Source organism: Apostichopus japonicus, chromosome 1, assembly GCF_037975245.1.
Source record: "Apostichopus japonicus isolate 1M-3 chromosome 1, ASM3797524v1, whole genome shotgun sequence".
Taxonomy (NCBI): domain Eukaryota; kingdom Metazoa; phylum Echinodermata; class Holothuroidea; order Aspidochirotida; family Stichopodidae; genus Apostichopus; species Apostichopus japonicus.
In genome coordinates, this window is record NC_092561.1 from 19,763,298 (window position 1) to 19,790,491 (window position 27,194).

The following is a 27,194-nucleotide window of genomic DNA, read 5'->3' on the forward strand; positions in this document are numbered from 1 at the left end:
TCTTTTTCTTCATGAAACCCACTTGGTCAGAGTGAGTTTAAAATAAGAAACATTGAATCTACTTCAGAAGATTGTTTTCCAAACTTTATCAGCAAACAGGTATTGATACTTTATGATCAGAAATACTTCACAAGTTCACCATAACTTAAACTCTCTGAATTCTCAAAATTAAAGACCTCACAGATTTAGTTTGAAACGAAACACTTCACCTCAACCTCAGTGGCGTAGGAAGTTACTTTTGAGTGGGGGCTGAAGACTGATGGACAGCCTGGGGGAGGGGGTGTCCCCTCCCGTTTGGAAATTTTTTGCATTTCCAGGTGGCCTCAGATGCAATTTGGTGCAAAATAGCACATTTCAACACCCACTCCATTTTGTAAATAATTTTGCATTTTCACCTGGCCTTAGATGCAATTTGGTGTTCCAAGTGAGATTTTTTTTCACATTTGGAAATGAAAAAGGGGTTTTCTGACTTGCGAAGCGGGAAGGGGGGGGGGGGCGGAATAATACTTCTGCCCTACCATATTTTTCAGCCCCCCTCCCCCAGTTCCTATGCCCTTGCTCAACCTATTACAGTTGCCCCCATTAGTGGTATTATTAGAACAAGTTAATTTAGTGACAGATATTATCCAAATATGATGACTGTTATCTGTCAACAACATTTAGAAGGGTAATACCTTTGCAATGATCAAGTTATCTGGTATGAAGCGCTAATTGACTTCAGGACACATTTTCCTTAGTTGTTCTATCCATCTGGTAATTCCACAGTTGATACTTATCAGGCAAGGAATCACTAAGCCATTGGTTTTCTGGTTATATTTTCAGGACCCGGAGGGCTGCTTTCTGCATATATTGACCATTCAAATCACCAAGGACACCAATTGAATGTTAAAAAAGAGGAAAGTGACTGTGAAGAACAAGGTGAGAGCTATGTGTGTCATTTGTCAATCAAAGTGAAGGATGAATTAAACAATGGAGAAACATCCCCTGAAGATTCAGGACATTTAGGTGTTCGTTGTCATAAGGGAAGAAGGTCACCTCGCCCAACAACCATTTCACCCAACTGCCATTTCGCCCAGCCTTACCATTTCGCCCAGCCTTACCATTTCGCCCAACCAGCTTGGTCATTTTGCCAAACCAGCTTGGTCATTTTGCCCAACCTTGATTAAATATTATACTTCAAACTTGAGGATGGATCAGTGTGTTAGGGGTTAGGTTTGATAGTAAACATTTGAATATTACGGAAACTTGAAGTCCTTTACTTTGTATAACTTTAGTAAGGAAACGTTCGGGAATTGTTAACGTTACAGGATACGAACCGAATATTAACGTTTGTTTGTATAATAATATAACTTCCATTGTATGCGTAAACACCTAAAGTAGTGTAATCATCCCATTAGACCCATAATAACTCCTCAGACTCCGACCGATATCGAGTGGACCTCACTTTATTTACCTATTACGAAGTAACCTTACCCAAAATAATCAAATTGAACTAGTGGAATAGAAAAAGTAATATTATTCTGACTGAATATTAGTTAAAATAACGTTAGGCGAAATGACCAACAAGATTGGGCAAAATGGCCACGCTGGTTGGGCAAAATGACTATGATGGTTGGGCGAAATGACCAGGCTGGTTGGGCGAAATGACCAGGCTGGTTGGGCGAAATGGCAGTTGGGCAAAATGGTTGTTGGGCGAAGTGACTAGAAAGCGTCATATGCGAGAGAAACCTTACCAATGCAGCTATTGCAACAAAATATTGGCTACCTCTAAGAGCTTGAAGGTACATTAAAGGACACATACTGGAGAGAAACCTTATCATTGTAGATATTGTAACAAAGTGTTTGCTAACACTGGCAGTTTGAATAAGCATGAAAAGGCACATACATGGGAGAAAGATTATGGTTGTAACTTGTGTAACAGAATGTTTGCATATTCTTCCTTATTAAAAATCCATGAAAGGACTCATACTGGAGAGAAACCTTATGATTGTAGCTACTGCAACAAAACATTTGCTTATTCTTACGGTTTGAAAGTCCACGAAAGGACTCATACTGGAGAGAAACCTTATCATTGCAGCTATTGTAACAAAGCTTTTGCCATATCTGTAGTTAGGAAGGAACATGAAAGAACACATACAGGAGAGAAAAATTATGAGTGTAGACATTGCCACAAAAAATTTGCTCGGTCTGGAAATTTGAATACACATGAATAAACACACACAGCAGAGAAACCTAAGTTATTGTTGTAGTTATTGAGACAAAATGTTGACGTAACCTGGAGATCACGGTGATGAGGAATCACTAAACTGGTTCATTTTCTGAATATAATTTATTGTAGATCATTGGTTTAAATGTTTTCATGTGAAATATGGCAAGGAATTGTTGAGTCTGTCAGTCGCTGGTTTAAACATTGTATATCATTGGTTAAATTTTCAGGAACCACTGTACAAACTGACAATTCACTTTACCAGGGATATCAGCAGGACATTAAAGAGGAGGAAAGTGTATGTGAGGAACCAGTAGAAGGCTACCCATGTCATATATCAATCAAACTGGAAGATGAAGCAAATGATGGAGAAACATCCCCAGAAGATTCAGAACATGTAGATGTTTCTAATTTGGGGAAGAAACCTCACAATAACTGTAGCTATGGGAACAATATCATAGCTGAAACTGAAATCTCGAACGAACATGAAAGATTACATGAAGCAGATGAACGTTTTTGTTGTAAGTATTGTGACAAAAGCTTTGTTGAGATTAGATTATTGGAGAAACATGAAAGGACACATACAGGAGAGAAAAATTATCATTGTAGCTATTGCGACAAAAGCTTTGCTCGATCCAGAACTCTCACTGAACATGAAAGAACACATACAGGAGAGAAACCTTATCAATGTAGTTATTGTAGCAAAAGCTTTGCTCGATCCAGAACTCACACTTTACATGAAAGAACACACACAGGAGAGAAACCTCATCAATGTAGCTATTGCGAGAAAGGGTTTCCTTATTTGCAATCCTTAAGAAATCATGAAAGAACACATACAGGAGAGAAACCATTTCATTGCAGCTATTGCAGCAAAATGTTTGCTAACTCAGATGTCTTGAAGAGGCATAAAAGAACTCACACAGGAAAGAAACCTTATCATTGCAGCTATTGTAGCAAAAGCTTTGCTCGAGTCAAAACTCTCACTATACATAAAAGAACACATACAGGAGAGAAACCTCATCAATGTAGCTATTGCGAGAAAGGGTTTGCTTATTCGCAATCCTTAAGAAAACATGAAAGAACACATACAGGAGAGAAACCATTTCATTGCAGCTATTGCAACAAAATGTTTGCCTATTTAGATGTTTTGAAGAGGCATAAAATGACTCACACAGGAGAGAAACCTTATCATTGCAGCTATTGTAGCAAAAGCTTTGCTCGAGCCGAAAATCTCACTGTACATGAAAGAACACATACAGGAGAGAAACCTTATCATTGCAGCTATTGTAGCAAAAGCTTTGCCCGATCTAGAACTCTCTTTGTACATGGAAGAACACACACAAGAGAGAAACCTTATCAATGTAGCTATTGCGGGAAAGTGTTTGCTTATTTCCAATCCTTAAAAAAACATGAAAGAACACATACAGGAGAGAAACCATTTCATTGCAGCTATTGCAACAAAATGTTTGCTAACTCAGATGACTTGAAGAGGCATAAAAGGACTCACACAGGAGAGAAACCTTATCATTGCAGCTATTGTAGCAAAAGCTTTGCTCAAGTCAACACTCTCACTGTACATGAAAGAACACATACAGGAGTGAAACCTTATCACTGTAGCTATTGTAACAAAGTGTTTGCTCTTTCTCAAACCTTAAAAAGACATGAAAGAACTCATACAGGAGAGAAACCTCATCAATGTAGCTATTGCAAAAAAGTGTTTGCTTATTCCAATGCCTTAAAAGAACATGAAAGAACACATACAGGAGAGAAACCTTATCATTGCAGCTATTGTAGCAAAAGCTTTGCTCAGGCCGGAGGTCTCACTATACATGAAAGAACACATACAGGTGAAAAACCTTATCACTGTAGCTATTGTAACAAAGTGTTTGCTGTTTCTCAAACCTTAAAAAGACATGAAAGAACACATACAAGAGAGAAACCTCATCACTGTAGCTATTGTAACAAAGTGTTTGTTTATTCCCAATCCTTAAAAAAACATGAAAGAACACATACAAGAGAGAAACTTCATCGATGTAGCTATTGCAGCAAACTGTTTGCTAACTCACGTGTCTTGAAAAGGCATAAAAGGACTCATACAGGAGAGAAACCTTATCATTGCAGCTATTGTAGCAAAAGCTTTGCTCGATCCAGAACTCACACTTTACATGAAAGAACACATACAGGAGAGAAACCTCATCAAAGTAGCTATTGTAACAAACTGTTTGCTCACTCATATGTCTTGAAGAGTCATGAAAGGACTCACACAGGAGAGTAACCTTATCAATGTACAGTATTGTTGCAAAATGTTTGCTCAATCTTATCATTTAAAGGACCATGAAAGGAGACATACTGGAGAGAAACCTTATCAATGTAACTATTGCAGCAAAACCTTTGCTCAATGTGCAACTTTAAAGAAACATGAAAGAACACATACAGGAGAGAAACCTTATCAATGTAGCTATTGTAGCAAAATGTTTGCTTACTCAGATGCCTTGAAGAGGCATAAAAGGACTCACACATCATCATCATTGCAGCTATTGTAGCAAAAGCTTTGTCGGAGCCAAAACTCTCACTGTACATGAAAGAACACATACTGGAGAGAAACCTTATCATTGCAGCTATTGTAGCAAAAGCTTTGCCGAACCGGAACTCTCACTGTTCACGTAAGAACACATACAGGAGAGAAACCTTATCATTGCAGTGTTTGTAGCAAAAGCTTTGCTCGAGCCAAAACTCTCACTGTACATGAAAGAATGTCAAAAACAGGAAAGAAACCTCATTTATGTAGCTATTGTAACAAAATGTTTGCTTGCTCAGCAGCTTTGACGAGGCATAAAAGGACTCACACAGGGGAGAAACTGCGACAAAATGTATATTCTCACACATTCCAAAAGCATGAAAAGAAACATGCAGAAGAGAAACCCTGTTATTGAAGCCATTTGCTCAATTTTTTTTAAATTTTTGTAAATTACAGGGCGCAGATAACAGCATTTTCAGTTTGGTCATGTTATTGACAATTATGACATTTTTTGATTGTCATTGGACGGAGAAAGGAAACATAGCCCAACCTAGCAGTGTCTTGAGCCTTTGGCTTTATTTTATGTCTTTAATATTTTGTTATATAGTGGCCTACCAATTTCAGAGAAATAGTAACAAAAAATTGTAAGATTCCCACAAAAATCATTGTTTTCAACCATATCATGTTGTTCTGTCCCACTGAATGTCACAAATATTCCCTTATATGTCAGTAATATCGGGATTTTTTACTCCGATGCTTTTGGCATTTACAAGAACCTATGAGGTCCAGTTGGCATATGTGACACCCTAGCTTGCAAACATGGTATCTGAAGTAAAAAATATGTGATCATGTTATACATTATATGGTCATGGTCATTAGGGTGATCCCTATTATCTTTGGTAGGGCTATCATGCAAATTAATGAGTGGGCAGGCTTAACAAAAACTCTGAAAATGTCAATACCTCTTCGACAGTATGTCCGAGTAAGTTCATATTGTGTTGGTGATTTAACTACATATTAAGCATATGATCTTTTCAGCAATATTTACCTCATTAATATTCATATGTGGATAGGAAATCTTCAAAAACAGCTTGTATAACCATGATATCTCAACAAACACAGGTTGCATCAATGTCATACTTGGTATATATGTTGGCTATGGTTAGTAGATGATCCCTATTGTTTTGAATGAGTGGTCAAGGGCTGAACATAAAATTCTTAAAATGTAAATATCTCTGCAAATCAGGCATGAACTTTTTCCGCGAATTTGAGAAATTTTCCGTGGTTTCTTTATACCTCCGAGATTTACACCTCAATTTCCGTAAATTTTAACAAGAGCGTTGTATCATTTGATCCGTTGTTCACATGTTTTTCATTACCTATGGATATCCAACCTGCAGGGGGACAAAAATTATGATCCTAACATACTGTAGCATACGCAAATTGGAGCCTATACCGCAATTTTTGTGATTATTTTTAGTTTATACTTTTCATGGTGATTAAGTAGTTACATATACTTGTTATTTCGCAACATCAATTTTAACCTCATTAATATTCATAACGGGTGTGGCTTTATGGGAAATTATCAAAAAACAGCATGTAAAAGTTACATCTCAACAACCACAATCAGTTTCATACTTAGGTAGATACCCTGTGATGAGTTGTGTTTGGTTTCCCATGCCGTCAATATTAATGAATGTGTAGGGCTTAACGTAAAAACATTCATGCTGGTATGGTGATCTTGGTATATAAAACAAGCACATTTCTATGAAATTTCCATCTTTATGTCATTAATATTCATGAGATTACAAGAAATGGTTTTTAAATATAAGACAAAAACCAAATGTTACATGAGTTTCATCCTTGATATATGAAGTTTGTAACACTACATTCATACAATCAACCATGTTGTTTTGTTGTGTGGATGTCATGAATATTAAACAGTGATCATAAAAATGTTTATCAGATATATCTGAACATGTATGTCTGATTTTCTGTATTTGATAATAAAACGTAAGTATATAGATACATGCTTATGAGATCATAAAATATGCCCTGAACAATATCCATACATGTTTATCTGCATTTATACTATGTCACGAAATAGACTGTCAACATCATAGAGTTCTGAATCTTGGTCATTCCTTTACATGTTGCCGCATTAATCTCCCACTTCAGTTTGGTGTGCACAAGTTCATTAACATGTACTGTTTTGCTTACCACAATGTGCACAAGTATGGGCATCGGAACCACTAAACGTTTTCGTTTTCTGGTTTTATCATGTTTCACTCTATAGTGTTCATCGAAGAAACATCAATTGCAACAAATCTTGAAACCACTCAATATCTACCAACATATGCAAATGAATTGTAGATCGTTTCTCTAACTGGATTCTGTAGATCTTGTCTAAAGACGAACGATAATGATTTTTCAGCATCGACGGAAAAAAAAAAAGTTTATTCACGAAAATTCTAGTTGGTTTCATTTTTACATATCTGAAAAATGAAGTCAATCAGATGTTAGGAAAGGCTTAAATAAAAACAACATTTACCAAGTGAAAAAAAAAGGAGTGAGAGATATCGGAAACTGGATACGATTTGTGGGGATATCGAGGAACTGAGACTTCATCGCACCGGGAGTTTCTCACGACACAAATTGTGTATTTCTGTAGTGCAGTAGGCCTACTTAAATGATCGTGAATTTATCAACGAATTTTGAGGCCGACTTTGAAACTCATGCAATAAAGTCAGCATTAACACTGTAACAAATATAGGTCTAAGCCGGAAATTGGACAATCATGACTTCTCTGTGGCTTCGACAATGGGTAACCTGAGGGGCACGTGCACTTCCCTAAAAAAATAGTGCCCCCCCCCCCCGATGCGATTGGTAGTGGTAAAGAAAATAATTTAAACAAATACTAATTATCTGCCTCAATTAAAAACATAAATATCGGACAGACGAAGCCTGAAAATACTTGAACATGAAGTTACTTCAAGTTGCAAAATATAGCACCAGATTGCATCAAAAGACCCTTACTTAATCAAAAATGTCTTAGGACGGCATTCCTAAATAAACATTGCACCCCCTATTTAAGTGATGTCTCCCCCCCCCCCCCAATGGAAATGTCTGGCGAGGCCACTGTAACTTCTCATCGATTTTCGAACGTAAACATAACATTGAAAGGGCATAGAGGAGATTTGAACTGCGTGAGACCATGGAGCTCCATGGTGAGCAAGGGCGGCGGAACCGGGGGGGCACGTGCCCCCCCCCCCACTTTTCCTCAGGTTAAAAATGTGCCCTTTTTCTACATAAAAATTTAGGTGTCTCAAGTTAGCAAGAGGCCAGGGAATTAGAATGAACACTCGGGAAAGGCCGTTTCCGGCCATCTGAGGGGTTTGTAAAACCAAAAATTTTCTTGTACGCTCCGCGCCAACCGATGGTGGCGCTCCGCTCACATAGTCTCTATATACGGCTCTGATAGTCGTGCATACAACTTTGCAAATCCTGGCTACGCCCCTGATTGAATTTCTGTGGTTCAAACTCAAAGCTATTTCAAATGGAAAAATTTGTAAAGATATTAACAAGAAATAAACTCTAATTCCGAAGATTCCTACATTAGCAACTAGCATGATTTCACCTCATTTTGTCTCAAAAGAAAACTTGTTCCTTGTTTCCCAATTTGCACATTGTATATTGCAGTGCTAGTATGCATATTTTCCTTGAAGGGGGGGGGGGGCGTTCATGGAGTGATGTGTATACGCAAATAAGATAATACAATAAGAGTTATAATGGGTACTAAATATAAGGCTGCATCAGTCCAATCGAATTTCTGCAAAGTGTCCTTTGATGTCGGTGCCCCCCCCCCCCCAGATTAAAAGTGCTTCCGCCGCCCTTGATGGTGAGACATTCAACGGTCTAATTTAAATAAAGTTTAATTGATCCCGCTTTTTCTTGTCGTTTTATTGAAGCCGACTGCCCAATGTAAATTACCGAAAATTTGGCAACAGAGTCTTATCGGGCCCCATTAAAATTTGCGTGTGGCAGGGTCACTAATGGGCCTAAGTAAAACATGTTTGAAAGGTTGATACTTGCATGCCGCATTATCTTCAGATAAATTATTACAGGATGTGTTGGAACTGGGGGACATGCCAGACATGAAGAATATAATGTCTATGTGGAGAAAGAATCCACATACAAATTACAATTGGGGCATGGACGTCACTAAGGGCGAGTTTTGGGGGCCCGAGATGTCTTGATACCTCAATACCATTTAAATGTGTAATACGGATTGGAAATGTGTGTATGCTCGAGCGACAAAACATCGTGTAAGTACATAGCGCACACACTGTCATTTGTGTTTTCACATTGTGGAAGTTCCGTTTGTGGAACGTTATGAAGTTGGGCTAGAATGATTCCTCCTGAATCCCAGATCACGAGACATGCACCTGAATAAAAGCGATAGGCCCTAACTGTAGTGAAAAAAATGATTTAGCCCCTTACTGACCACTCGATTGAGCTGAAAATGCGTTTGTTTTTCAAGCTCAATGTGACCTATCCGTTTGTTTTAATGACGACTGTTTTATAATTTTCCGGTGTGCTATTTGAAAAATTAAAAAAAAAAACGTGTTGCTTGGTAACATATGAACCAGCCTTTAGGTTAAATGAAAAGGAGAAAAACAATTATGTCATTATCGTTCATCTTTAAAGGCATTGAAGACTCGCCCCAAACAGCGTGCCGCCATCTTTAAAAAGTTAACTTCGTTGCTTGCAAGTGAAAAGTTTCTCTTGTCGCTACAAAATGCAGACAGTAATGAAACGTGATACCTTGTTATCTTTAGCTGGACCTGAGATGTCCATCGCTGTATCGTTTGTACACTGCTGTGGGTATTGATCGCAGGTATATGTACTGACTGTACACTAGTGTCTAATTACCGACGGTAGGAAGCTGTGTGTATATTTTCTGGGATTGATGGTGGTGCCTAACACTTCTGTTACACCTCATTCGAAACTAGGTCAGATTAGCGGCAATAGACGTTTCTTTTTGGGCGAGTCTTAACACCCTTTAAGTATCCATGAGTGATGGCGTCCTTCCCGTCAGCGGTGTAGAGCCGTGCTGCATATAAACAGCGGTTCAGTTTGTGACAATCGAAAGGCTTAGCAAAAGTGATACCAAGCACGGCAACATGGAGGTTTTCAAGTAACACCAAGTGCTAAAGAGGGGTTCATAATTTCATTTCATGAAATATTTAAACAACAGGGCGCCGACCAGAAGAAATCAAAATGTTTGGAACCACAGTCAAGATTGAACCAGAATCACCGTTGCGTCATCCCACTGGTAACGGTTCCACGAAACTAGGGAACAGCTTAGTGTATTAATGTTTATATGCTTGACTGCAATGCAAAACTGATATTAATTATGCAGTTAGGAAATTAGGCCTAAGCTTGACTGTCTACAGTAGGCTAGGCCTTTATCGAAAATTCATGCTTATTTGCTCAGCAGCCCGGGGGAATTAGTAAAATTCCTAAAATTATTTTCCCAGAAGCTGAATGATGAGTATCGACTTAAGAAGTACTATTACAGTCACTATTTGCATTCAGCCGACAGGTGAACAAGGGAATTCATCTTGAATTCATCACAAAAGCAAACTTAGAATGCAATACATACACTATAATTTGATCTATAATTGGTTAGTAAGGATCCCTTGCTGTAGTGAAGGCAAAAGGACATTGTAGGTATCCAGAGGTCAAACTCACAGTAATGCATACTGTAACATTGTTGTGAAATTGTAACTTCAAGAGTAATTAAGGCCTAGACAAAAAACCTTAGAATTTGCAAAGAAAATAAGGTTTTGATGGTGCAGATAGGTCATTAGAGTTCCCCAGAGGTCAAAGTGAAAGTTGGGGAACTTCATACTACTGTACAGGTAAGTCTATACATTCACCCCACATTCCATCACTTTGTTATCTATGGAGATCTGTGGAGTTGAGAAATAAGTCAACTGATGTGGCCCTACTGTAATATTGTGACGAGCCCGCTTCCTCCGATAGTAAAACTATATCGGGACTCGCGATAGAAAGGTACTGGGATGTCTTGATGCCGTATTTACGCTTCTTCAGGAGATGTCTCGAACGGAAGAAAACAATGACTTCACACAAAAAGCAATTTGACGAGATAGGATTTGATTAATGATTCGGTATAATTTCTTCTCTGTCGATTCTCTTTACAAATAAAACTAAATTACAATGATTTGACTTGACTTGACTCCGTCAATTAAACAATTAGGAGTGATGAAATAGTAACGAAGCAATGACGAACTGATCACGGAGCGCTGACGGAGTGCTCAAATTTTCGGCCTCCTTTTACTTTTAAACCTTACTTCCATAAAATCTCACTGCGCACAATCAGTAGGCAGCCAATAACCTGACCATCCTGTATTAACTTAATGATATAAAAATAAATGCACTGGCACTGATCTGCCCTGATTGGTTGGGAGTTTGGAAGTCCATCCCCTTTCCATGGAAACTTCCATAACACGTGAGAGAACCTTCTCGAATGTTCCACAGACATAATGGAATCTATTTTGGGAAAAAGGCCCTGTACCAAGATTCAATAAGATAGTTAAAAACTTCTCGTGGGAAAACTGAATCCATGACCTAGATAAATACATAAGAGGCCTGTAAGGTGTCTCGATGGAGCTTTTCGGTAACATCAAAGAGATGGTATTACTATTTCATAACATCCCCCTCAATCTTTTAAAATTTTTGGATACTCCAAAATTTTAACATCATACTGCTTTAACTTATCATTATCTCAAGAAGGTAGAGTACTGTAAGCACATTCACTAATATTCATTGACTTCAATAAATGGTCTACATATATCTCAAAGGTTAACATCTTGGTTACGAATTTTTAAAATGATCATATGGTATATACACATTGACACTATCTCCATGAAAATATTTTTCTTGTGTACCTCTTTAATATTGATGACATCATATGATGTAATCTAAAAAAAAAAATATCATTAAGATATCTTAAAGTTACATGACACAGCAAAATATGCAGTATCTCTAACAAAATACATTTATGCATTTCATACATCAATAATACATTTATATCAAAAGTGAAATCATGCCGTGAATGGGGTGAGATCAGAGAATACTAGACTTAGTCATCTTTTAACTGAACAGAACACCTTGGCGTTCCATAAAAAAATTCGTACACTAAAAAAAAGAACCTTAAAATATTACAAACTCATTTACAAAACCTCTTTAATGAAGGCATAGTTTCAAAACTGCTTTGAAACCTTGTGAATCATATACATTCACTTCAAGAAAATCAACAAAATGTGACTCGATAGCATGGTGACCCTAGGTATGCACTCCGAATTGATCCTAGTAAAGTACCAAAGTACTAGATATTCGATACCATAAAAGAGACCCCATAGACTATGACATCAACAAATCTTTCTTCAAATCTACATAATACTTAACACCTTGTCTTTTCAACTTCATGTTGAAATTTACTTTTGCATGAATAATTGAGGAAAAGAAAATATATACATAACTTCCTCAAAAGATCTATACTTTCATTTGCTTCGATAACTGTTGCTGTAAGCAAAAGTTGCACATCTTCAATGCTGTCTCTGAATAGCCTTCAATATAACATAAACGATGCAAATGTAAATATCCTTAAAATATTTCTCAAATATATGAAAACCCATGTTGCTAATATTCCGGATATGTTCTAATTGCCGGGTAAACGTTTGAACGAATTCATAAGGAGAAATAAGGTATACTCATTACACATTTGTTATAAAAGATGAAACTAGGTCACTTGGTGGCGTTTTTAACAATAAAGCTTATATTGTTACACCATATAGTACAATGACTTCCACTTAATAGGTATGCAGGTAATTGCCATGACGCATTCCATTCATACAATTGTGGGTAAAACACCTGTTCATCTGAACTTAAAGCAATATGCAGTTATACTGTACATACTAACCATATAATGTTTGCAACATCCTGCCTGGATTGCCTGTAATGTTCAATCCCTTTTCATGGAGAAAATTTATTATTTCCCCTGTGTTGGAATATTTTCCTACATTCCACCAAAAATCATGACTCTTAAAGCCTGTTGGAAAACATGGTGTCTGATAGGTGACCAGAACCTGTAATTCACCCAATTTGTATCGAGCACGTTGGACTTTCATGTCTCCTTGTGGAGCATTTGCAAAAACTTTCTTTTGCCTTAATATGCTATCTCTCATGGAAGGATATGGAAGTGCTAATCCTTCATTATGTGCTCTATTCTCTAAAAATGATGCAACATTCATTGGCTTAGTGGTCATAAGACACATGACATGATCTGAAGTTACCCCTGGCAAAATGTTACCAAACTCATCATGAAACTCAATATGTGCATCTTGCATGACATTAACATTTTCTGCGTTAGAAGTGTTACTACTCAAAACATTTCTCATTCGAGCAAGCTTTTCACTTGATGAACCCTTTGTTTTCAAGACCTGACGCAATTTCTGAATGTTAGTGATATTCTTAGTTTCAGAAGATGCTCTTACAAAACATGGTTTAAGCCTGTTATAATTGAATACATCACTAAGAATTTCTCCTTTGAGAGTGGCCAACAAATAATGAGTCCTATCCAAAACTTGATGGATCACTAATGGTCCACACCATTCTGCAGCAATTTTGCGAGAGTTCGCAGTCAAGGAGGAAGACGTTGGCTTATATAAATACACTAATTGACCCGTTGAATAAATTGCACCCTTGTCCAGTTTTGCACTTATCTTAACATTTTGAGCATCTTGTTGCTTCTTTTGCAAGACTAACATTACCCTTGACAAATGATCAAATCGTTTCTTTAACAATGCAGCATATTCTCCATGAGATTGTGATAATCCTGCCATTGGATTGAACGATAAATTTGTAAGATTTGGCGGCTTACGTCCAAATGCAAGTTCAAATGGGCTATAGCTACCTAACTGAGGAGAGGAAAATGTGTTATATGCATAGGCTGATGTAGGGACAAACCGTACCCAATCCGTACCAAACTGATTTAAGTTCACTTTGAGGAAATTTGAAAGAGTCTGAATGTGTCTTTCAACCTGTAAGCTTCCATGATTGCTTACACTGATGAACTTTTGTTCAATGCCTAAAGCTTTACTTAAGAGCTCCACTAATTTTCCTGTAAGAGAAGCTGCCGCATCACTTATGATACAAGACGGTGGACCAAAGGTTGTGACTACCCTCTGCAATAATGCTTCACATATCGTTTCAGCATCAAGAGTCTTAAGAGAAACACATACAACAAATCTAGTGATCTCATCACAAACAACCATCAAATGTTTAAATCCTGTAGCCGTTGTGGGCATAGTCTTGAAATCCAGACTAAGTCTGTCAAAAGGACGATAAGAATCAGGAATGCGAGCATGATATTGTCTCAATTTGTCCGGTTTCTTACGGAATTCTTGACAACGGAGACATGCCTGAATATAATTACTGATGCGTTGAAACATATTGCGCAGATAGAAATGCTGTCTAATGGTCAAATATGTACGCATTACACCCTGATGATTACTTAACAAGTCATCATGATATCGAGATATTATTTGTTCTACCATAGTCTCAGGTACGACTAACTGAAGAGTCATCTTAGCATCATTAGTCTCATGCAAAAATATCCTGAATAACAAACTATTACATAACAAATAATCCTCTGCTTGAGAACGAACAGTTCTAGCATGCTTAACATTACTTGGAATAATGTCGTGTGCAAGAAAATCATAAATTGGTTTGTAGTAAGGACAAGTTTGTTGTTGAATTTGCAACTCTTTTACATCAAATGGCAGATCATAGTTTTTGATCAGCTTTCCTTGAATTGCCTTCATGACTTTATTCAATTCCTTTTGTTTTGGAATGTGCCCTGTAACCAAATGATCAATGTTTGTTATGACTGGCTTCGGCTGAGCAAATAATTCTGGAGGTGGTTCTCTGATTACCTCTTGCACCCTATGTCTATTCTGATCCACTAATCTTGGCTCTGTAGGTTGAGAAACACTTGTAAAATCTGGCACAACTAATATGTCAGGACTATATGTATGTCGATTTTCACTCGGCATAGTAATAATAGGCCTTTGAATATATGTATCTCTCTTATCAGTAGAAATAACTGGTGTAGTCGTCTTTTGTGACTCAGATTGTGGTCTCTGTGTAACATGATCATGTGTTGCCTTAGGAACGGATGTCCTTTCAACTCTATTTGTCGATACTTTGGCTGGGGAATCCTGCTTGGACTCCTTAGTGACTTTATTCGGAAATAAATCTGGAACTTTGACTCCCATTGACCTTGCCATTGACCTTGTCATGATTGGATTAAATGTCTCCTTAGGTGGAGTTGAAAAATCCTCATAACAACTGACCTCTTGAACAACCTGATCTATTTCAGAGTGAAATTCCTGTGGTGCTCTAGACAAATAATCTGCCAAAACCAATTCTGAGCCTTTCTTATAACCAACCTTGAATGTAAATTCTGACAATTTGAACAGAAGCTTACGTAAGCGTGAAGTTGCTGGTTCTTGTTTTGACTTAAACAATTCAACAATGGCTGAGTGATCAACATATGCCTCAAATTCTACATTTTGCAATAAATGTTTGAATGCTGTCACATTAATAAATAGACCCATCATTTCTAATTCAGTTACACTATACCTCTGACATGCTGGTGGTAATATCTTAGAGTAATATGCAATAATATTCTCTTTGCCATTAACTCTTTGTGTCAAGTATGATCCTGTTGCTACTCTTGATGTGTCGCTATATAATACAAAACGACCATATTTCTGTGGCATATGCAATATAGGTGGATTACACAACAACTCTTTAATACTTTGAAATGCACACTGATGTTCCTCTGTCCATTTAAATACCTTTCTCTTACGACTCAAATGATGTAATGGTCTCAATAGTGCTTGAATATTCGGGAAAAATGAAGCCACATAATTAACTGCACCTACAAATCGTCTTACTGACTTAACACTGTGTGGTTTCGGTGTGTTCCTGATCGCTGCACATCTGTCATGTAAAGGTTGGATACAAGCCTCACCTTCTGGGTTTATTGAGAGCAAATGTCCCATATATCGGACTGAATTTTGGAAAATGCTACACTTTTTCGGAGAGATTTTCAATCTGTTGTCCATTAAAACCTTAAAAATTGCCTGTAGGTGTTGTTTGTGAGACCGTTTGTCTGCACTGTACACAATAATATCGTCATGATGAGCAATACAGAACTTATTTGAATTTGGGATCGTTGCCAAAATATCATTAATTTGCGACTGAAAGATCGCTGGAGATAAATTCAATCCCTGTGGTAAGCGTTTATAATAATAATGCTTTCCTCCATGAAATGAAGCAATACCTGTATATTGTTGTGCATGAACACTGAGTGGCAGACAGAAGAATGCAGACTTTAAATCTAGAACACCCAAAATTTTGGCTCCAGAGTACCCTATGGTACGGATAGTCTCATTCAGTAATGGAAATGGGTGATTGAGACGTTTTATCCTACTATTCAAGTAGCGAAAATCTGTGACAACCCTTTTGTCTTTTGTTCCCTTCTTTGGAATGAGGAAAACCGGTGAGGTATAAGACTGATGTCCTACCGCTAAGATTCCTAATCGCACTAATTTGTCAAGCTCACTGGCGACAATGACTTTGTCCTCATCTGAAAGTCTATAGGGACGTATGTAAAATGGCTCATCATTAGTAAGCGTAATATCAGCCTCATAATTTGGACAGTGAGATAATTCACCATAAAGAGAAAATGCATCTCTATGTGAGTCTAGAAATTCATAAATGCTTTCTGTTTCTGAAGCATTTAGAATACTTTGTTCCAAATTAATGTTTTCTCTCATGATTTCCTGTTCCGATTTGGAAACCAGGGGATCATCGGCTGTCAAATGTGGATATCGATGTAAATTATATCGTGTAATTTCATCACAATTCTCTTTAGAGTTAGAATTGGTTCGAAAAAGAGACGGTTTTTCGATGTCTCTCATGACATTCAGAAAATCTAGAGAATCAGTAGGTATGTCTTCTGTGACCGTAATGATATCTGCTAAATCTAAATGAGCCACTGTGCGAGAAGGATTCAGAAAAAATTTCCGATTACCCATGTTCCTTAGAAGAATCTTTGTTCTACCTTTATGCATTTTCACTAACATTCGTGAAGGACACATACGAGATATTAGAGGAAACGGTTTAATAACCACATCTGCATTTCGTGCATATAGTGGAAGACGTCCCTGTACAGTAATGTATCTTTGCTGGCCTGGGTAAATAACAAATCTCTGCACTGGCCTAAGGAAAACTTTGGCTTGTTTTATTCTAAAACAGTTTGTGGTGAAGTCCAAAGATCCATTCAATTCCTTCAGAGTTTGACTCCCTAATATTAAGTCAATACCTGTGAGGTTTGCAGCAATTAAAGCAGAAAGCTGAAATTCATGACCCTGAATTTTGACCTGAAATGTTATCGTGCTATACGCATGAATAAACTGACCATTACCCAACTTTAGGTTTACTACATCAACTGAGACTGGTTGTATAGAGGATAAATACTTTGAATTTTGCACTGTAGAAGAAGAAATGATAGAGCGTGTTGCTCCACTATCAAACAACAATGAAATTCCTTTACCATCATGTAAAGTACCTCTTACAAAATTACGTGTGTCCAGTTGAATATCCACATTACGGTCGTTCCCTGTATATCTAGAACTAGGAATATTACTATTCTTCCAAATATTATTTGCTTTACGTTTCGATCTTCCTTTACTTGGTACTTTGTCTGGAGTCACTGTATGATGAGTGCTATCAAAAGTGCTCCCTACTGAAAATTCTGTGTTGGTACTTTCTTTACATTAGCCTCCATTTCATGGCTTAGGCGAATTTGGCAATATTGTGCAAAATGACCTCGATTTTGGCAGTAGTAACATGTGACTGAAGGATTAAAATATGGTAACCTTCTCCTGTTATCATTTTGACCTGTCCTAGGACCACGAGAATCACGAGAACTATATCTTTGCCTCATATCTTTAGGATTGTCTTGCGGTTCTGACCTACGTGACTGATCAAACTTAGTTTCTAACTCCTGAATTTTATTACACAACTCGTGTATCTCAGAAGATGCAGAAATAGTAGAAGTCTGAACAGAAGATGCTTTGTCGTGCATTGCCATAAATGGTTCGGAAGAAACTGGGGGTTGACTTTCTATTTGTAAGTCAAAATAGCATTGTACTTTCATGACCAAATCTGTAATCGTTACTTCTGGTGATGCAGACATTAACACTGCTGAGCGACATTGCAAAGGCAGGGTCGAGATGAATTTATCTCTAATTTGGTCCTCGCCATAATTTAATTGTGCTGCAGCTTTTGAAATTTTGGCCAAATGTGCTTGAGCTGTATCACCTGGCGTATAGCTTAATGCGTGAAATGCCTGTGATTTAGCGTAGGAAGAAGTCCCTGGACTGAAACGAGCAAGGAATTGCTTGCGAAGATCAGCAATAGTTGAAAAAATTTTGTTTTCAATCCAAAGTCTGGCCTGGCCTTTAAGTGTTCGCTTAAATATGCGACATATTTCATTAAATTCTTCCGCTACAGCCTCAGGGGTGGTTTGGGACGGCAATTTATGCAACACCAAATAATCTTCAAATCCCAAATAATGAGCTTCGGCTAAATCTGCATCAATTACATCGCCCTGAAATCGTGATGGCAAAAAATCAGTGGGCCTATGTTTCTGCATAACATTAACAGAGGTCGAAGTTTCCTGTTCACTGACGGACATTATGCCGCATACAATTAGGCTAGTTATGAGTATACAACATGAGCCTAGACTTAATTGAACACACTATCGACCGCAGTTAAATACAAATAACAAATATGCAATACATGGACACGATTAAAATAACTTATCGTTACACTCTGATCTCAAATAGGGGTTGTTGGGATACAAATTGGCATGATTTCACTCACCCTTAAGTTTAACTAAGAACTGGCAGTGGAACTGCAAACGATGATTGAAGTCCCTCGGTCAGCAGTAGTAGTTGCGGTAGTAGCGGCAGGTAGTAGCAGGTAGGCCTACATCTCGTAAGAACTTCAGATTCGTTCGTCGTTAACATCGGGTAGAGTCTAGGCTTAGATCGCGAAAATGTTCAGTTCTGATGTTTAGAGCTGTAGTATTCTAAGTACTAGTTGCGCGAATGTTCAAACGCGAACTGCATGCTGGGTTGATTAACGTTAGTGTACGATCAACGTTAGTGTGGTTCCTGCATCCGGTGTACAGACTTAGGCTAGTATAGGCTGACTTCCCTCGTAGAGTGTTTCCGCTAGGCTAGGTCGTGAACATGCGTTGTGTTCCTCGTTAGGTCTTCGGGCCAAAAAAAAAATCACCTGTTCGTTATTGAACGTAACGAACGAAAGTTGTGAAAAAGTCCGTTACCGTTTTGTTCCTGAAGAAAGCAACCGATCTCCACCATGTAATATTGTGACGAGCCCGCTTCCTCCGATAGTAAAACTATATCGGGACTCGCGATAGAAAGGTACTGGGATGTCTTGATGCCGTATTTACGCTTCTTCAGGAGATGTCTCGAACGGAAGAAAACAATGACTTCACACAAAAAGCAATTTGACGAGATAGGATTTGATTAATGATTCGGTATAATTTCTTCTCTGTCGATTCTCTTTACAAATAAAACTAAATTACAATGATTTGACTTGACTTAACTCCGTCAATTAAACAATTAGGAGTGATGAAATAGTAACGAAGCAATGACGAACTGATCACGGAGCGCTGACGGAGTGCTCAAATTTTCGGCCTCCTTTTACTTTTAAACCTTACTTCCATAAAATCTCACTGCGCACAATCAGTAGGCAGCCAATAACCTGACCATCCTGTATTAACTTAATGATATAAAAATAAATGCACTGGCACTGATCTGCCCTGATTGGTTGGGAGTTTGGAAGTCCATCCCCTTTCCATGGAAACTTCCATAACACGTGAGAGAACCTTCTCGAATGTTCCACAGACATAATGGAATCTATTTTGGGAAAAAGGCCCTGTACCAAGATTCAATAAGATAGTTAAAAACTTCTCGTGGGAAAACTGAATCCATGACCTAGATAAATACATAAGAGGCCTGTAAGGTGTCTCGATGGAGCTTTTCGGTAACATCAAAGAGATGGTGTAGTTTTCAAATAGACATAGCCAAAGGGGGAAATCATTTAGTTGGGTGATGTTGTAAATACACAAGTGCACGTTGAAGGGATAGAAAAACCGAGATGGGTTCTGATACCGTTTTTTACCACTCCGCATAAAGTGCGTAAGAAGACACAGAAAATACTACGATAATTAAGATCCTTGAAGTTGTAATTACAAGAGCCGAATAAAAGAAGAGAATAAAGATAAAATACACGACTCGTGTCCCTATAACATTCGTAAAAAACGCCAGAACAGTGAATAAAAGATCATCGAACTGTGCACTAGAAACGTAATTACTGTAAGTAGATTATATGTAGCTTACTACGTACTGTTCGCTATGTGATTATAGGCCTTATCGTCTTTCGTGAAACTAATCTACGGTGAACGTAAACACTGTGTGCAACATCGCGTTAGTGTAACGTTTATAGGTCAGTTGTAAACAGCGTGTTTTATTGTAGGCCCGTTGCGTGATACATGGAACTCTGTGGTATATGGCCTGAATAAAGAGTACAATATGGCCGATAATTCGGGAAAGGAACAAGCCACATTGCCCGACATTGGGGCCGGAGAAACCAGTATCATGGATTCCATAAACCCTGAAGATAGTGTGTCGTTAGTCAATATTGTCAATAATCCAGATAAATTAAAGGGGCATACTGATAGTGAAGTGTCAGTGAAAACAACTGTTTCAGTGTTGTTATATAGGACAAAGCAGAAGGAAATAGAGATTGCTGCTCGTGCAGCTGCATTGAAGGAAACAAAGAAACTAGAAGAGAGAAAACGTAACCTACAAGTGGAGTATGAATTGCAAGAAGCACAAGATGAAATCCGACATGCCCAGGAGAAGGCAGAAAGGGTTAAACAAAGAAAACAAATGGAAGAAAAGAAGTTACAGCTTGAGACTGAACAACAAGAAATTGATATGATGGCAGAACTGGAAGCAGCCAAAGCTATGTCAAGGCTACTTCAATTGCACGAAAGGCCAGAAAGTGATGTGTCTGCCAAACTTACCAAAGAGGTTGTGAAGAGCATTGAGTTAAAATCATTTCAATACTCAAAGTCTGATGATGAAGCAAAGAAACATAGTGAAGGGGAAAATACTAGAATAAACCCCAATGCAAAGAAATTTGTATCCCGACAGAACATCACTGTGCCTGACAAACCTAATGACAGTGGAAAATACTTATCACCAAATAATGGTAATGAACATGCACAGTATAATCAAACAAAACCAACATATGCAGGAGTTTGTTATGGCCAACCACTTCCAGATATAACTACCAAACCAGATGACACTGTCAACACTGGTATTTCAATGGCTACCCTTTTGAATAAAATTGTTGACCATCAAAGGGAATCTGCCCTCCCTTCGCCACGACTGGACCCATTTGACGGGAGTGACCTCTTGTCATTTACACCGTTCATAAGAAACTTTCAGCATGTGGTGGAGGATAAAACCCAAAACCCAGCCCGGAGATTAGAGTTGTTATTAAGGTTCACCGAAGGGGAAGCACATGATCTAATTAAGGAATGCACAGCCATAGAGCCCCCAGCAAGTGGATATGAAAGGGCAAAATGGTTGTTACAGAGAAATTTTGGTCAACCCCAGGTTTTGGCGGCAGCGTACAAATCTAAGGCAGAGAGCTGGGATCATATTGCAGTGGGAGATAAGATTGCCTTAAGAAAATATGCCATATTTCTTATCAATTGTTGCAATGTACAGCAGGGTAACCCAGAAATGGATAGTATGAATGGTTATGAGTTCCTCAGAATACTTGCACAGAAATTGCCAACAGCCTTGCAACAACAATGGATTAACCAAATGGGTCGATTTAGGGATGTAGAGATGAGGTCACCAACCTTACAAGATTTTGAACAGTTTGTTGGACAACATTCGAGAAATGAAAATGATCCTAGGATTGCAGGTCTTGGATATCAAAACAAAATGAAAGATTGGAAGACCCCACAGAAATATCCAAAGGTGGTGACAAGTAAGAGGGCTTTTGCAGCTACCGTGAAAACAAATGAGGATGATAAAGCTTTCAAGGGAAAAAATGAGAAGATGGAAAACAAGGCCAAAATATCACCATGTTTGTATTGTGGACCTAACACTTATCATACCCTACTTGATTGCAGGAAGTTTGGTTCACTTGACCTACAGGCTAAATCAGATGTGTGTATGAAGAAAGGGCTTTGTTTTGGTTGTCTAAATCCTGGTCATCTAAAGAGAAATTGTCCAAATCCAGAGTGGGCAAAATGTGAGAAATGCAGCAAATCCCATCCGACCATCCTTCATGATCCTGCCAGAGAAAAGAAATCATCAGATGAAAGGGTAACTCAAACGGTCACTACTGGTTGTGCTGGTGTACAAAACGTAAGACCCCAAGGAAACAAAAACAAGATGGTCACTGGTACTCTTATGGCTATTACTCCAGTTTTGATCAAACCAAAGACCAGTGACAGATGTATTGCCACATATGCCTTTGTTGATAATGGTTGTGGTGCTGTCTTTGTTGATGAGTTCTTGAAAGACAGTTTAAAGGTGAACACCCGAAGAACGAAGATCTTGATAAAGACTTTGAATCTCCAGCAAGTCCAGACCACTGATGTCATTGTAGGAGATCTGCAAGTAGGAAACATAAATGGGACTTCTTTTATAGACCTCCACTCTGTCTATGTCAAAGACAGTATCCCAGCAACCATGGATGATGCACCAACCCAGAATGATATTGACGCTTGGGATCATTTGAGCCACATTAAACTCCCAAGTATGGATGGTCACAACTCCATACCTCATGTCACCCTAATGATAGGAAGCAATGTCCCTGGGGTGTCAATGCCGTTGGAAATTGCCTCCGCCGAGATTGGAGATCCATATGCTATCAAGACTCCCATTGGGTGGTTAGTGTATGGACTTGAAGGCAAATGGATGGACCAACCCGAAGTAAACGTCAACTTTTGCCGAGTAGACAATGGTATTGTCCAGAATGGTACAGATAATTTGGAGCAACAACTCCAGTCCTTCATTAACATGGATTTCACAGAACGTCTTTCTGACCAGAAAATTGCCATGTCTGTTGAAGACAAGAGGTTTATGACAATGATGGAGGAATCTGTAACCAAAGTACATGGCCATTATGAAACAGTACTTCCTTTGAGAGATAGAGCTGTTAAGATGCCTAATAACAAAGTTCAAGCAGATATGTTTGGTCTGCGATTACAAAGGAAGTTGAAAACAAATGAGAAGTTGGCTTCAGAATATACAGAGTTTATGGAGAACCTGGAGAAGAAAGGATATGCAGAGAAAGTACCAGATCAGGATGTTGACCGGAATGATGGAAATGTTTGGTATATACCACACCATGCAGTTTACCACCCAAAGAAACCGGACAAGATCCGAGTGGTATTCAACTGTCCCATCCAGTACAAGGGAGTTTCCCTCAACGAACAACTCTTATCTGGACCAGACCTAACCAACCGATTGTATGGTGTTCTGATGAGATGGAGGCAAGAGAATGTGGCCATCATGGCAGATATAGAAGCCATGTTCTATCAAGTAAGAGTAAGAAAGGATGATTGTGATCTCCTGAGGTACCTATGGTGGCCTGAAGGCAACTTCGATGGAGGTATGAAAGAATACAGGATGCTAGTTCATCTATTCGGGGCAGTGTCCTCCCCAAGCTGTGCCAATTTTGCCTTGAAGAGGACAGCTAGTGATAATCAACATAGATTTCAAGATAAGGTGATCGAGTCAGTTATCAACGACTTCTATGTAGATGACTTTCTAAAGTCTGTGGCCACTGATGAAGAAGGAATCCAGATATATAGAGATCTAAAAGAAATCATGGCTAGTGGTGGATTCAAGCTAGGCAAGTGGGTCAGCAACAGTAAAAGATTGCTGGAGTCCATCCCAGAAGATGACCGAGCCAAAGAACTGAAAGGGCTTGATCTTGAAAATGACGAGCTGCCAAAGGAAAGGGCGTTGGGAGTTCAGTGGTGTGTTGAGAGGGATCAACTTGAGTTCAATATCACAAAAGTAAACGAAAAGGCCACAAGAAGAAATATCTTGTCTGTGATGAGTGCAGTGTATGATCCTATTGGTTATGCTTCACCTTTCCTTCTACAGGCAAAGAAGATATTGCAAAGTCTTTGCAGACTGAAGGTAGACTGGGACAGCGATATACCTGACGACCAACGGAATGAGTGGGAAAAATGGCTAAAGGAACTTCCTATTCTAGAGAGGTTAAAGATACCAAGATGTCTCAAACCCAAAGAATTTGGTAAAGTGGTGAACATCCAGATGCACTATTTTGCCGACGCAAGTCAAGAAGGTTATGGTACTGCAACTTATATGAGGTATACTAATGACAGAAAGGAAATCCATTGTGCCTTTCTTACCGGCAAAGCCAGAGTTGCACCACTGAAACCACATACAATCGTGAAGATGGAGCTCACAGCAGCAACATCAGCCGTGAAACAAGATGCCCAGCTCAAACAAGAGCTTACAATGAATATCGATGAAACAGTCTTTTGGACTGACAGTCAAACAGTCCTGAAGTACATAAGAAGTGAAAAGGCAAGACATCCCGTCTTCGTCGCTAACAGAATTGCGATAATTCATGATGGTTCAGATGTCCATCAGTGGAGATATGTCCCATCAAAGCTTAACCCAGCAGACCATGCTTCCCGTGGGTTAAGTGCAGATGATTTGCTCACAAAGGAAGATTGGTTAAATGGACCAGAGTTTCTTCATCAGACAGAAGATTTCTGGCCATGTGAAGACGACAGTAATGATGCTGATTCTGATAGAGAGTGTGAGAAAGAAGTCAGTGTCAGTGCTGTAACAATGACAGATGAAACCCAAAAGAATCCAGTTGAAAAACTGCTGGAATACCACTCAGAATGGAACAAACTGAAGAGATCAGTGGCGTGGTGGTTACGTCTCAAGACCATCTTGCTACAAAGGATAAAACGACACAATCCAAATCAGTGTTCTCAAGGAATTACCAGTGATGAGATGGAGTCTGCTGAAAAGGCTATTATCAAGTTCATACAAAGGCAGTCATTCCCAGAAGAGATTGGTGTCTTACAAAAGACAAAGACTGCAGAGATGAATATCAAGGATCCATGTGGGACAGTTAAACAGGCTTCTGATAAAGGAAACAGATGTCTCAGACAAAAGGGCAGACTTACTGATCTTGATCCTGAATTACACGATGAGATAATGAGAGTTGGAGGAAGGCTACGGAAGGCATCTATTCCATTGAATGCCAAACATCAGATGATACTGCCCAAAGATCATCATGTGTCTAAGCTAATAATAAGACACATTCACCAATTAGTGGGTCATCAAGGAAGGAACCACGTCCTTGCAGAATTGAGACAGAAATATTGGATCATCCATGCTGGTTCAATGATAAGAAGCTTGTTAAAACGATGTATCCAGTGCAGAAAATATCTTGCAAGAACCGGAAAACAGAAGATGGCAGACCTACCAGCCTACAGACTTCGTCCAGATGAAGGAGTCTTCTCAAGAACAGGGGTAGACTATTTTGGTCCCTTTGAAATCAAACAGGGGCGAACACTGAAGAAAAGATATGGAGTGATGTTTACATGTCTATCCAGCAGAGCAGTTCACATAGAAGTTGCACATTCACTTGATACCAACTCATGTATAGGTGCACTGAGACGTTTCATGGCTAGACGTGGACATGTACGAGAGCTGTACTCAGACAATGGTACCAATTTTGTTGGTGCTAACAAAGAATTAAAGAGTGCTCTGCAAGAATTAGATGAAAACCAGATTAACAGATTTGCCAGTAATCATGGACTGAAGTGGAAGTTTAATCCACCTGCTGCATCTCACTTTGGAGGTGTTTGGGAGAGACAGATCCGAACAGTTCGTAAAGTCTTGAGTGGAATTCTCAGTGAGCAGTATCTGAGAACAACCCAGAGTGATGAACAGTTACACACTTTTCTGTGTGAAGTAGAGACTATCATTAATAGTAGACCTCTAACCAAAGTATCTGACAATCCTAACGATCTTGATGTCATAACACCCAATCATCTGCTGTTGTTAAAGGCGCCTGTGGATATGCCGCTGGGGAAATTTGACGAGAAGGATGTCTATGCCCGACGGCGTTGGCGACAGATGCAGTATCTGGCTGATCTCTTCTGGAAGAGATGGACAAAAGAGTACTTACCAACCCTCCAGAGACGGCAGAAGTGGCTTCAACCGGAGAGATGTACTGAGGTCGGAGATGTCGTGATGATAGTGGATGACCAATCACCTCGGAACTCATGGCTAATGGGGGTGGTCATAGAGGCTTATAAGGATAAAGGGGGTTTGGTTAGAAGTGCCAAAATCAAAACTAAAACGGCCACGCTTGTCAGGCCAGTGGTCAAATTGTGTTTACTGCTTGAAGGGGAAACGACATAAGTCTAGTTTAGTAGTTTGGGAACTGTGACTGTGAAAAGGTGTATTTTCGATTTTCTTAGTTTCTTAGTTTTAGATTTCAGACTTTTGATTCTTTTGACTGATTTATTTCATTTTTCATATTTTGAAAACAGTGATTAGGGTTATCGCATTAGTTAATGCGACTGGGGCCGGAATGTAGTTTTCAAATAGACATAGCCAAAGGGGGAAATCATTTAGTTGGGTGATGTTGTAAATACACAAGTGCACGTTGAAGGGATAGAAAAACCGAGATGGGTTCTGATACCGTTTTTTACCACTCCGCATAAAGTGCGTAAGAAGACACAGAAAATACTACGATAATTAAGATCCTTGAAGTTGTAATTACAAGAGCCGAATAAAAGAAGAGAATAAAGATAAAATACACGACTCGTGTCCCTATAACAGATGGTATTACTATTTCATAACACTACAACATTTTGGAGGTTCTGAAATTAAATGATAATATGGTAGGTCTATGGTCCACCTGAGAGAGAATATTTTGGTGCAAAGCTGGTGTTCAATTCACAAAATCTATACATCTCTCCTACAGTCTACCAACTGGTTGTTCTTTGTTATAAGTTGCTACATTTTGTTCAGATCACCACAGTTTGCTATTTGGACCACCACGATGTAAGAACAGGTTATCCTGGGGACAATTGGGAAAAAGTCCTTAGCAATTTCCACTTTATGTGTGTGCAATGTTACATTAAATGTTCTCATGTGAAATTATGGCAAGGAATCA

At 38.7% G+C, this 27,194-nt stretch overlaps 3 protein-coding genes and 1 pseudogene across 4 annotated transcripts in view; all 4 read left to right on the plus strand.

The window, feature by feature from the left end:
- LOC139970549 (uncharacterized) overlaps positions 1-27,194 on the plus strand; it is a 61,619-nt gene that overhangs the window by 1,394 nt on the left and 33,031 nt on the right. For both annotated transcript variants that reach the window (XM_071976337.1, XM_071976349.1), the window contains exon 2: positions 823-918. In XM_071976337.1, coding sequence (XP_071832438.1) covers positions 823-918 — 96 coding nt within the window. The remainder of the gene's footprint in view (positions 1-822; positions 919-27,194) is intronic.
- On the plus strand, positions 2,734-4,915 carry LOC139970589 (uncharacterized). The gene is given in 2 exon segments (XM_071976396.1): positions 2,734-4,493; positions 4,495-4,915. Coding segments are annotated over 2 exon segments (1,668 nt in total). The 5' UTR covers positions 2,734-3,080; the 3' UTR covers positions 4,750-4,915.
- LOC139970596 (uncharacterized) overlaps positions 8,612-27,194 on the plus strand; it is a 53,469-nt pseudogene continuing 34,886 nt past the window's right edge.
- On the plus strand, positions 20,576-26,682 carry LOC139970515 (uncharacterized). The gene has a single exon (XM_071976289.1). The coding sequence runs from the start codon at positions 20,576-20,578 to the stop codon at positions 26,432-26,434; it is 5,859 nt and encodes a 1,952-aa protein (XP_071832390.1). The 3' UTR covers positions 26,435-26,682.

Coding starts and splice junctions, on each gene's coding strand:
- LOC139970515 (XM_071976289.1), top strand. CDS start 20,576: ATGGATTCCATAAACCCTGAAGATAGTGTGTCGTTAGTCAATATTGTC.